Source organism: Zeus faber, assembly GCF_960531495.2.
Source record: "Zeus faber genome assembly, chromosome: 14".
Classification (NCBI taxonomy): domain Eukaryota; kingdom Metazoa; phylum Chordata; class Actinopteri; order Zeiformes; family Zeidae; genus Zeus; species Zeus faber.
This window is the reverse complement of record NC_137200.1, coordinates 30,080,944-30,094,170: the sequence shown is the minus strand read 5'-3', so window position 1 is coordinate 30,094,170 and position 13,227 is coordinate 30,080,944. Positions and strand designations below refer to the sequence as shown.

The window sequence follows — 13,227 nt, the reverse complement described above, 5'->3', positions numbered from 1 at the left end:
TGTCTGAAGTCATGGGAGTTTTAAAGTGGATGTCCAGCTGATCAACCTACTGTTGCACTGGACTAAGAGCTCCCCCTTTTGATGCCACACCGAGACGCAGCTGCTCCGACAGCCACGAGGGGAGGACCTGACTGTCTGCTGCGACGACTGATTTGGTGTGAAGCGAGCTTTAGTGCATTGTCAGACTGGATTAACGTTACGTGATACATGGAAATGATACATTTAAATTTAAATAAATAATACATCATACATACCTACCAAAGTGTATGATATATTTATTCATGATAATACAATGACATTTTGATGAATCAAGTTCAACACGACTTGTTTTGTATCTTGTATTTGCTGTTATTAATGACAAGGATTCAAAAAAACAGTTGAAGGATTTCAATGGGCCCATGTCAGAGAAGGATACGACAGAGACATTTAAGATATTTAAGAAAAAGAATTTATTTGTGACTTATTAACAAAACACAGAACCAGATGAATCAAATGATAAGATTCACTATCATCACCTTTACAATGATAAGCAGGTGTACAAAAAATGTTCTGCACTGTCACAGTCGCCTGGAGGCCACGGACCGCGCCCCAGCGACTGGAAGCATTCACTATACACAAGCAGAGAGTACATCAACTTCTTATATGTTTTTTAATCATTTTATCTGTTTTATTTAATTTTTTTTACTTTGTTTTATTTTCTTATGGTCAAGGGAGATAGATATAGAGGGGGATAGATGATTTGGTTTTCACAAATAAGGTGTTTTCTTCGCTCATCAGTTCAAAGTTTAACACAAGTTTAAGGACTTATTTCATTATTCTCTTTGAAAATCATGAGGGTAAAAAAAAGCGTAAACATAGAAACAAAAAAGGCATTTCATAGCATAACACTACAGCATTATGTATATCTAGAAGATTAAATTCATTTTTAACAGCATAAAAAATGTGATTCCGAAATTTTCCATGAATTACTGTTTTTCAAATGTCATGTTTCTGTACATGTATGTATGGATGTATGTACACTATGTAGGCTAGCTGTGTATTTATGTGTGTGTTTGTGTGTGTATGTGTGTCTGTCTGTGTGTGTGTGTGTGTGTGTGTGTGTGTGTGTGTGTGTGTGTGTGTGTGTGGACGTGCACGGGCACGAGCGTGTTGCTTTTCGTCTGAGGAGCCATATGGAGGTATAGGTAAACCCCATACTGGTTTCTCTGTGGAAAAGAAAGAAAACAAACAGAGCTATATGTATATATATCTATCATCTATATAGTTTTTGATTCATTTTGCTTATAACATGCAAACAGCCACTTGGTGATCTGACAGCGAGATTTACAACCGGACGGGATAAGGGAGCGCGTGGTCGATGGAAAGGATGGAGCCGTTAGCAGCACAAAAAAAGAAATCCACCTCTCTCCCCTCGACTGGAACTGGTCTGAAACCAGCCTAGAAAAATACTTTTTCTGTTTTATTGTACTTTCGTTTCCTCTACTGTAAGAATGCTTTCTGGCAGTAATAAGGCCCCTTTTATCCCCTCCACCGCTCGGTCCAGATTTTAATTCGATATGTCTATTTTAAAAAAACCACACACACACACACACACCTGCTTGGTTTCCACTTGGAGAAGCTTCCTTTCCCCCTCAGGTGTTTTTTAAACGTCTCTGATGAAACCTGACGCATGAAGCCTTGTTTTTTCTTTCCAGTTTTGTTATTATATCAAAATCACTAGTTATTTGCTCCTTTTCGTATTACACTACGTTTTGCTTAATTACTATAAATAGGGCCTTTATGATGTTCAAAATTCTAAATCTGCACAATAGCGTCCAACAGAGGTGAAGTTCAAATATTGTAAATCGAGGTGAACGACAGAACTCACGTCACGATTCCAGTCGCCGTGATTCTTTTCAAATTCAATTTTCCGCAGCTAAAAGAGCCTGAGAAAGAGTGCACTTCTGCTTCCAGTCCACTGGCTCGCCCCAGTCCATCAATAGATGCCGACATCGGAGCCACTTGAGCGCCTTCTTCTGGCTTCGCTCTTTAAATTCTCTCAGTTCTGTCCGTTCCCTTTCCTCCACCTCCGTCACACACCTCCCCCCTGACTACAACACCACCACCCTTACAATGTTTAGACAACTGATGACATGGTCTGTACTGTGTGTGTGTGTGTGCATGCGTGCGTGTGTGCGTGTGTGTGTGTGCATGTGTGTGTGTGTGTGCATGTGTGTGTGTGTGTGCGTGTGCGTGTGTGCATGTGTGCGTGTGTGCATGTGTGCGTGTGTGCGTGTGTTTGCGTGCGTGCGTGTGTGTGTGTGTGTGTGTGTGTGTGTGTGCGTGTGTGCGTGTGTGTGTCACGGCAAATACTGTGGTTTTTTTTTTCCTTTTTAAAAAATGTTTTCTCGACTAAACTGTTTATTTGGAAGAGAGTGAGACTCTGAATATCGGTAAGAAAGTGGGGATTGGTGGTGAGAAGCGGATCCTACAAGCACTGAAGCGGTCGAGGCAGATTAAGAACGACGGACAGACAGACAGACAGACAGACAGACAGACAGACAGACAGACAGACGGGTTATTTTAACATTCAGGAAACAGAGGCAGAGGGAGCAGGCCCCAAACAGAAGAGCAAACTTCCTACATTTTAGCTTTTTATCTTACACTTTCCACAACGAGCAGCCTGACAGCTTGAATATGGCCACAAAGGGGAATTTTTATATGTGTGTATATATATATATATATATATACACATAAAATATTGTCTAGATGGAAAAAAAATATCAGAGTGGAGTCATTCGATCAAGTTAAAAACGTCTGCCTTCGGTTGTCAAAGCCTTATTCTTTCAAGTTTTCTCTGCTTAAAATGTACAACTTCATTTGTCCATGTTGAGTTGGAAAATCCAAAAAATATGTTTTACAAATTTTTAAGCTGATCCAACGACTCACTGTGTGTGTGTTTGTGTGCGCGTACATCTCTGTGTGTGTGTTTCTCGGCCTTTGTGTGTGTGTGTGTGTGTTTGAGGGATTTGTGTTTGTGCTCATACACCGTGAGGCCCCGCCCCACGAGGGCCGCGGTGCGTCCCTCCGGCCACGCCCTCCGTCCAGGCTTCACGCTGTACTTCTATATAAAGCGGTAGAACCAGGGAGACTTTTTCAAACAACTGAATCGCAACAACACCTAAGCGAGCACTAAAGCGCGAAGTGTAAAAGATACAAGGTCACAGAATCACACTCACTGGACGCTGAAGCATGAGTTTTTTTTCTGCGCAGAGCACCGTTTCCTGTTGGGTTTTTTTTTATTTTAAATGTATTTTTATTTTCGTTTCCCATGCTGCTGCTTGGGAGCTCTGCAGACCGGTGCGACTGCGATGCCGTATTGCTCGGTTCCGCCGTCTTAATATTGGTTTTGTTGTCCGACGTGCGATGCATTGGTCCCGACGAAGCGCGGCGCGGCCGAATTTAGCACCTGGCTGACTTCCAAACTTTCCAGAGGCGCGAACGAGGGGCTTCTCACCCGACCAACGAACCCACTTGCGTGGAAAAAAAGAGGTGCGACCAGGTCCAGGTCCTGGGAATTAGAGTGAGGCTGAAACGGCTTGTTTGCGAGCCGCCGCGCCTCCTTAAAACGCTGATGCCACAGTTAAAATACATACATATCCAACCGTTCATTTTTCCATTTTCGTATTTTTGTACAAAAAAAAAAACCCTCGCGTTTGAATTGACTCAAGGCCTCCGTGTTGCGACTGGCGGTGAAAGCCTGCGCTTCCCCTCGTTTTGTTTTGAGAACGACGTCCCTTTCCCCCGGGGTCATGCGGTTTAAGGAGGCGCTGGCTAAAGACAGAGATGCCAACGATGTGCAGCCTCAGCTCAAAGGGTCGGGATAGCGACGGCTTCCTGTTTGTGTTTTGTTTGAGTAAGGATGGAGGGGCAGCAAAACGGTGGCTACGGAACGACTAATCTATTTCCAATATTATCCTTCCTGCTCGTTTGGTTGGGTGAAGTCCGGCATTTTCGATCAGAGGATTTCTGGCTGCGCGGAGTTTCGGCTGATTTTTGCCTTAAGGCTCCTGAAGACTTTTGGTGTCATTAGGTCAGAGCCCAAAGCGGGCGATGACAGGAAAGCGTGTTTTGTTTAGCGCGTTGGCTTTACCGGGGCCAGGGAAGCGTCAAATGGGGCTTTGGCTGCGGCACAGTGAAGGGTACGTTCCTCTGCACGCCACCGGGGGGCGCCCTCCTTCTAAATGAGGCTTGTGTCTTATTTTGTGGCTGTGTGAATTTGGCGGCAGTGCGTTGGTAGCTCTGTTTTAAAGTCAGCCCTTCCCCTCTACTCCTCCCCGTCGTCCTTCCCTTTATCCTTCTTGTCCTTCTTGTCCTTCTTCTTCTTCTTCTTCTTCTTGGCCTCGTCCTTCTTGCCGAAGCTGATGAAGTCGCCCTTGTCCTCCACGGGGCCGGCGTCGTGGCGTATGGAGATGATGGCGGGCGAGCCGGGGATGATGAAGGCCTCGGGGTGGATCTCTCCGGGCTTCAGGGCCTGCGGGGGGGCGTAGCCCGGCCCGGCCGGGTACCTGAAGTGCCAGCTGTTGCTGTTGACGCCCGCTCCCACGGGGGGGGACAGCTCGCCGCCGCCCTCCCCATCTACGGAGGAGAGAGAGAGAGAGAGAGAAACAATGACTTTTGAAATGAGGGGTTGATCCCGAAACGTGGGGCGCTTTTCCACCCGGGTCCGGTTTAAAACCTGGGGTCGCTGCCGGCGTGCGGCGGAGGAGCCAAACGCAGCGCTGCAGGTTCTCACTGTGCTCCAACGCAGTCCAGCCGGAGCAACACAGCGAGAGGCTGCAGCAGAGCACCACACCGGCGTCACTTCCCGTTTGCGGTCTCGTACCTGAGCCTGGACGTAGCCAAAAGAGCTGATTGGTGGAGGAGCCGGCGAAACCCTGAGGACCCCCACGAAATGGATGGTTTGACGCAATTTTTTTTTTTTTTCAATTCTCCCGCATAACATAGAAAGACGGACAGTTTTGGGAGCTTCCAGCGTTTGAAAAGCCTTCAACGTTTGCCCCGTCGGACTGCGTTTGGGCACGGAGGGAAGCTGCAGCAGAGTTGTGGTTTTCTCGGTAGCAAAGCGTTCAGTGGAAAAGCAGCCAACGTGTCCTTTAAGTCCCCGACCTACATGACACACACACGCACACGTCGGCTGGTGCTTGTGTTTGCTGCGCACGCTGCAGCTGCAGGAGGATCCCTTCAATGACAGGGATGCAGAGGAAGGGAGGAAACAGAGGGATGGGACCCAAACGCCCCCTCCCGCTCTCATACGGGTCAGAGAGAGACGGCGAGGAGAGAGAAAAACAGACGACAAAGAAAACGTGTGAAAAAAAAAAAAAAAAGGCAGATAGGGAGCCCAAAGAAAGAAATAATAAGGAAATGGATAACAGGAAGGGGAAGAAGTATCTGGATAACAGAAGGAGGAGATTCCATTACAGTGAACATTCAGGCATAAATAGGCGTGGAGGTCAAGGGGTCAAGAGGAAAACCGTGGGGATGGATGAAAGAGAGATGGGGTGGAGGGAGGGAGGGAGGGCGGGTCCTGCAGACAGGCTGCTCTCAGGCCCACACCAGCTCCCTCTCTGCTGACCTACTTTCCTTGCCTTGTATTTTATTTAGATCAAACACGGGCCCTTGAAAGATTATTCTCTTAGATTTTTTTTTCTTTGTAGGCTAATTATGAAATAGCTGGAGCCCTATAAATCCGAAATAAGCGAAATAAGCGAAATAAATCCCGAGGACTGTTCTACATCCAGTCCTTTCTGAAATAGACGGTCGGTCTGGGGACGACAGGGCGACGCTTTCGCTGGCTCCTGTCTGCGGGAGTTCAGAGGATTCCTCCGGGAATGGATGGCGTTACTTATGTGACCTGATGACATGCACTTGAATTTTGGTGAGTGTGTGAGTAAAATAATATGGGGAATACCAATGGGGAAATAAATGGAAATATACCAATCTCAGAAAACATTTTTTATTGTTTGGTAGAAAATTCAGTTATTTGGGAATCTGCTCATTATATTCAAAAGCTGATATAAATAAGTGTGCTTTCCAGTAGCAAAAAAAAAAAATCAAAAGATCTATATTTTTAGCTAATTAGAATCGTGAATCGGGGATACCCAGGATTCCATATTAATAATTAACAATTTTGAATACAGCCATATTTGGTGATTAGGAATGCAGGAATGCATTAGGAAGAGGGCAAATGCTGATGCCATGCATTTTCAGCTGATTTCACACACTGCCCCCAACCTTCTGAGCTGTTGATCTCCCTCATAATGTTGTTTAAAGGATGACTGACAAATGGACAAGTCTCAAATCAAAGTGGAAAAGTGCATTTTTTTATGTCTAAAGTATGTTTGGGGTCAAATTGGACCATGAACATCCATCACTAAGTCAAGTTCTCACCTGGACTGAGTTTGCGTCAGAGAAAGAAAGACAAACACTGGCTGAGGGATTATCCAAAATGCATAATTGATTTTAAAGTATTAGGGTGGTAAAGAACATTTTTTAAGGAGAATCATGTTTGAAATAACTCAAAACTGTTCTTGGGAAGTACACACAGAGGCGGAAAATATAATAAATATTTTTCAACCTCGCTGTCCTCTGATCCCCATAAGCTTCCTGCAGCTCAACGCTACACAAATCAAAAAAAAAAAAAAAAAAGTGAATGTGATTAATATTGGGCCAATAGGCCTCAACCATGTGTTCAAGCATATCTATCTATAATCCAATCACATCAAGAGAGAGACTCTCGGGCCGGCAGTAGGACAGTAGTTCTGCCCGGAAACATGAAGAGGTCAGAGGTCATCGGCCGGCTGCAGCACGGGGCTCAGCGTAAACCTCGAACAAATCAAATGTCAAGGTTCTGTGTCGTGTCACTTATAAAACGTGTCTCAGGCCTCGACCCCTGGGAAAATTTAATTATAACACACAGGTCTCAATCAAAGATTTTTAATTAAGTGTGTGTGTGTGTGTGTGTGTGTTTCTAATTTCAATGGTGGAGCATCATGCGTTTTAATTGCATGTCTAATTGGGGAACCAAGTGTGTTTGTGGAGGGTGGAGGGTTGAGGGTGGAGGGTGGAGGGCATGCAGCTTCCAGAAGCCTCTGCTGTTGTTGCACCTCCTCACGTGGTGGATTATTCGCAGACCTGCTTTCACCAGATTAAAAAAAAAATGGCTTCGCGGCATTAGCGCCATGAAGCCAAGTCACTACGGCTCTGGTGAGGTGGGTTGCCATGGAAGCCAGATGTCTGGACTGATTTAAGTCCTATTTCTTCCCACCTCATGCATGACATCTCACGCAGGCTCCAGCCGTGCATCCCAGGCTGAAGTCCACACCTTCTCCTTCTTTTTTTCTATTCAAAACCTTAATAAAACGGAAAGTAATGGTGTTTTTCTGCATGGCTTCCTCCCCCGCCTCCCCTGGATACCTGCACTGGCTTAGTCTCTCTCTCTCTCCCTCCCTCTCTCTGTGTCTCTCTCTCTTTCTGTCTCTCTCTCTCCCTCCCTCTCTCTGTGTCTCTCTCTCTTTCTGTCTCTCTCTCTCCCTCCCTCTCTCCCGCTCTCTCTCTATCTCTCTGTCTCTCTCTCTCTCTCCCTCCCTCTTTCTCTGTCTCTCTCTCTCACTCCCTCTCTCCCTCTCTCTCTCTATCTCTCTGTCTCTCTCTCTCTCTCTCTCTGTCTCTCTCTATCTCTCTGCCTCCCTCTCTCTCTCTGTCTCTCCCTCCCTCTCTCTCTCTCTTTGCTCCTCACTTCTTCTCCATCTATCTATCTTCCACTCAACAGATACGGCTGGTTGCCATGGAAACTGCCTGGAGGGTGCGGCTGCTGCAGCAGCAATCTCTCGGTTAGAGAGTGTTGCCTAGCAACAGGTCACATGGCGTTCCCTAGCAACACCACTAATGCAGGAACCTGCCAATCCTCTTAACCTTTTTTTTTGTCTCCATCCCCCAACACCTCCCTCCTTCTCTCTCTACGTGGGTTCTCTGTATCTCCCTCTCTTCCCAAAATGTAAACGCTATAAGCTCCCCTCGCATTAGTGCCCTACGCTAGCCTTCCTAAAATCTCCTCATCCATTCCAGACTAAACCGTATTTCTCCACCCCAGCTCATTAGATATTTTACAAATACAACGTCCGCCCCGGGAGGCGTGGCGCTCGCTGCGCTCGCCATCTCCGGTTTTGTTCTTTGCATGTGTGAAAACGTGTTTTGCCGAGGCCCTGCCTTTTGATGCAGGGATATATCGACCCGCTCCGAGCTCCCAGCCACTCCGAATTCCGCACATGATTTCACTCTGCAACAGTGCCCCGCTGCTACGCCCGCAGAGCCGGTGCAGCCATCGAGCTTCAAGACATCATTTGGCTCTTTGCAGGAGCGGGGGGGGGGGGTGACCGCCCACCGCCCACACCAGAATGACAAGCGCAGCAGCGTTACAGAAGCACGGCAATAGGTAAAATACTGGGAAAGCCTGACAACAAATAAATATATAAATACACGCTGACTGAGTGATTGACTGTGAAGCTCTGCTCCACCCTCGAGTCCCACACCCATGTTCTAATTCCTGCTGCCAGACAGGAAATCAATACCAGCAAAAGTTGGGAGGTTCAAAGGTGGTGGGTGGCTGGAAAAATAACAGAGGCCCGGCCTCCATTATTCTTATTCTAGTTCATTTCCAAATCCTCTGTTCCCGTTTGTTTTGCCATGCATTTCTGAAATCTGAAATAACCAAAAATGGCACCGAAATATCGTCAAAGCCGTTCATGTCAGTGTGGCAGAGGGCATTTTGAGGTCATCTGGGGGTGAAGGCGTCGACGCATGCATTGATTTCCACGAAAAGAGCATTATGACGCCGGCCGCTTTTTGTCTTCCTGTGCGTCTCCCTGCTGCTGACAATTGGATGAAGGGTCAAAGTTGAACTTTGTCCGTGTGTGACACTCCAGGATCTGCCCCCTGCTGTGGATTTGGACTCTCAGTTTGCTCCCTGTGTTCATTCCATCAAAATGTACGGTAGCATCAATAAAGTTGCGCTCTTTCCACGTCTATCTGCCAAGGCTCATTAAATGATCTTTTTTTTTTTCTAAAACTAATGTAAATGTGACTTGAGTCAATCATGACTGTATCATGATGTTTGCTTTTCCTTGAGCCACTTGAAATTAAATGTATACATGAACAGAATGGCGACCGTCTAATCATATGTCGTCAAGAAAAAAATGCAATAATGGACATTAATAAATGATCATAATCACTCATGAGCTCAAGATTGATATCATGTACGTTTAGTCGGACTATGGACAGAACAAAACTTTCAACCGTGAAATTTTGAATTGTAAACATATGGCAATATGCATTACAAAAAACATGATAAATGTCATTAAACTTGATACATTTTGGTGATAGCTGCTGTAGCCATGACAACGGATCAAAAAGCAACTAGAGGCTCAACTGTTAACGTAGTTCAACTTATTAACCAAAAACAAAATGTCTTGAGTTCACTTTACAATGTACTGTATCTGGATATACAGTATCATCTGCTGGGGCCAATAAAATACTTTTTGGGATCAGTTTAGTCAAAGGCCAATTTGCTCTACGGGTAAAATAATAATTGTTCCCAAAGATGATCATAACGGTCACAAATTAAATAGAAAATGATTGATTGAAAATGATTAAATAAACTCCTTCGTACCAAAGACAAGGTTTCAAGTGCATCGTTTTGGTTAATAATTCATGAAGAGATCACACCAGGACCGTAAACGGCGGGGATTCCAAAGGATCCAGCCCCGGGCTCCAAGGCCTGACCCTTCAGAGTCCTGCTGTGACTCGTTCACTCTTCATCATTTTAAACATCCTCATCGGTCAGAATAATCACTGACAAGTCTGGACCAAAACGAACCTCACCTGCGGCGCTGGACACCGTGGGCCAGTTCTGCACCAGCATCCCCTGCGCTCCCTGCATCACCGAGGCCTCCTCCATGTGGACGGAGCTGCGACACAGGACGGGGACGTGAGTCAGACACAGACGTACAAACCGCTCCTGCGAAGCCCGAGGGTCAAAGCATTTTCAGATGAGCAACGGCCGTTATTATAAAAATGCTGTGAATGAGCAAAAAACGAGTGGAAAATGTTTAACATCCCGGGAGGGAAACATCCGAGTCGTGTATTTCAACTATTTTCACCCGTCATAACATACGGTCCACGCACATTTTTTTGCCAGCGTGTTTCAACTTTTTTTAAATACTGCAAACGTCGATAAATATTTCATCATGATGACACAGCCCAGATGTGCTTTCTGCCCTGCAGCTGCACTCACATCCTCAAGTGTTTCAGGAAACCCGTGCAAAGCAAAGGCAGCGTCCTGCAGGTCGTCTACACAGCCAACAGGAATGTCACACTGAGGTCAAACGAAGCCAAGGACAGCACAGCAGGGGATATGAAACCAGGCACAGCAGGGGATATGAAACCAGGCACAGCAGGGGATATGAAACCAGGCACAGCAGGGGATATGAAACCAGGCACAGCAGGGGATATGAAACCAGGCACAGCAGGGGATATGAAACCAGGCACAGCAGGGGATATGAAACCAGGCACAGCAGGGATTCTCAGAGACAAATGGGTTCTAATGTCTTGAATAGGAATCATATCAGTAATTCTCAAAATAAGATTAAACTTTGTTTTTAAGGGTGACACTTATCAACTGTAGCAGCCAGGCTTCATAGCAGAAGGACGACCTGCGCTTTAGTTCCTTTTTAGAAATAGAAAAATAAAAAAAAAGATTCTTGAACCAATGAGTCGGCCATGTAGAGTCTGTTGAGCCAGTGGCGTTTGATGGTTGAGAGCAGGACACGGACATGACCACTTCCCCCAAACCTCCCCAATCTGTCATTACTCCGCTTCACTTTACTCTTCTGACAAGCACGCTTGTTTTTTTACTCAGGAATTGCAACCGAACTTCCAGGTGGCTTCTGTCACGGAACCAAAATACTTTATATATATATATATATATATATATATATATATATATATATATATACTAAATATATATATATATATATATATTTCTGTATTTCTTTTGACAGGGCAATAACATTTACCTTTATAGGAACGATATGTTGTTCACAATATTTGAATTTTGAACTATGGATCCTTTAGCTTTTAGATTTATCTCGTGCAAAGAGCATGTATTGTATATTTTGTGTGTTATATTCAGTGTATGCGTGTTGTCTGAAACATCTTTGACATTACTGTAACACTAAACTAAATGTCACAGTCATACAACGTCATATAAATGATCTATTGGCTGAGATGATCAATTCTCAGTGAAATAGAGAGTAATGAAAATAAACAGGTCAGTGCGCTGAGGTCGACTCAGCGCCTTGTTTCTGCAGTTTCCTCTTGTTTCATCTCGGCGTCCACACAGTTGTTTTGACGTTGTTTCCGTCCCTCGGCCAATGAGAGTCAGTTGATTGATAAAAAAAACCCCTTTAACCTTGGTTTGAAGTTTTTTTTTATTATTTTATTGCGTTGGATGAAGAAAGGTTGGAATGAAACCCATTGGGGTGAATGAGGAGACCCCCCTTATTCACCTTTCATGGAAAAGAGGAACCAAGGGTGTTTTTAAAAGTGTGGTATTTTTCAAATTGTGACCCACATTCTCATGTGGACGTTGCCATAAACGTACTGCTACGTGGGGGGTAGTGGTGAGGACCATCAGCATTTCATCAGCAACACTCTGGATAGAATAAGAGAATTATTCTGTTTATAAAATGCATTCCAAAAGAAAAATATAGCACAAGTTGACTGAGATTTTTCTTCCTTCCCTCGATACATCCCAAAAAGAGGAACAACCCGGGCTGCCTCTGCAATGCAGCACACTATGTGCTATACACTCCTACCCCCCGTCCCTCTCTCTCTCTCTCTCTCTCTCTCTCTCTCTGGCTTATTTTCTCTCTTCATATTCTCCCTCTCTCCCGCACACATGCAGGAACACACCTTTTGACTGACTGTCTCTCTCTATTCAACCACAGCAGGCGTTTGGCACTGAATTGGGATTTGTCACGAAGGCTGAAAAGACCTGAACAAGCCTCCAGCAGCAGCAGCAGCAGCAGCAGCAGCAGCAGCAGCAGCAGCACATATTGCACCGTGCACCACATATTACTATACTGATAGAAAAGGTGGCTCAGTAAATGGTCTTACTATCGACTGCTTGGGTTTGAGCAGTGTTGTGGGACTTGTGGAGCGTGGGAGCAGTGATGGAGTGAGAGGTTAAGAGTGGGTTTCTGTCCATCCACGTTACAGTATGTTAGGGGCGATGCTACTTCCACTGCAGCAGAGCATCGCGTTGATGTATTATGATGTACAAGGGATAACGTGCAGCCAGACACTCATTATCTCAAAATAACAAATGATGTGTCAATAGACTCTCCAGTGAGAGAGAGGCCTTCCCTTCATCAAGCCAAGCCACTACTTTGCTCAGCATGAATGTTTGTGTATTTACACGGGGGCTGCAGTATACATCATTATACCCAACTTCCTTGACAAATGTGTCTGTGTAATATTAAAATACGATGACAGGTCTCAATCGCAGGTGTCCGAGAGAGAGCACAAAAATGACGACCATCACCATGAATACAACTGAAGGGAGCGACATGATGAGGCTGCGTGGAGTGGTGTTGACCTCCACCTCTGCCACCTGCGGTGTGATGAAGCATCCAGGTGAGGTAAGGAACCAACGAGAACCTGTCAGCAGGCCGAGGAGCGGTCTCTGGTGGAGTAGGATGACACAGGCCCACGTCCACCTACGTTGCAATGCATTGTGGGTACGTCTACAAACAGCCTGCTTCTTCTCGTCGGCGGCGGGGAAAGGGAAGCTCTAGGCTGACGAGAGGCTTTTCAAAGCGGAGCTGCAGCGAGGAGCAGGCCAGGCCAGCGCCTCAATGAAGGCTTGAAGATGTTCTCATTTGATTTGCTGCCGTTTCAGTTTCCATGGACGTTTGCCCCACACTCATCACATTAAAAGGAGTTATTTATACTCATACAGATGCGGATATTTATTACGTGTTATGTATATTATTACTGGCATGACAGTTTCATGCTGTCTCCTTGATATCTTATGGGATATCGTCCTGGCAACCCAATGCAATGCACATCATAGCCGCCATTTCTTTACCTGTATGTCCCACAAACAATCAGGTCAAAGTCTTATTTTCA

The 13,227-nt window shown here is 45.5% G+C and overlaps 1 protein-coding gene across 1 annotated transcript in view; it reads right to left on the bottom strand.

Moving 5' to 3' along the window:
• Nucleotides 1-3,849: 3,849 nt before the first annotated feature.
• LOC307240034 (protocadherin alpha-C2-like) overlaps nucleotides 3,850-13,227 on the bottom strand; it is a gene marked incomplete at its 5' end in the record, with an annotated part of 19,121 nt that continues 9,743 nt past the window's right edge. The window contains 2 exons of the mRNA XM_080013609.1: nucleotides 3,850-4,617; nucleotides 9,919-10,004. Of these exons, the coding sequence (XP_079869735.1) occupies nucleotides 4,307-4,617; nucleotides 9,919-10,004 (397 nt within the window). The 3' untranslated portion in view covers nucleotides 3,850-4,306. The remainder of the gene's footprint in view (nucleotides 4,618-9,918; nucleotides 10,005-13,227) is intronic.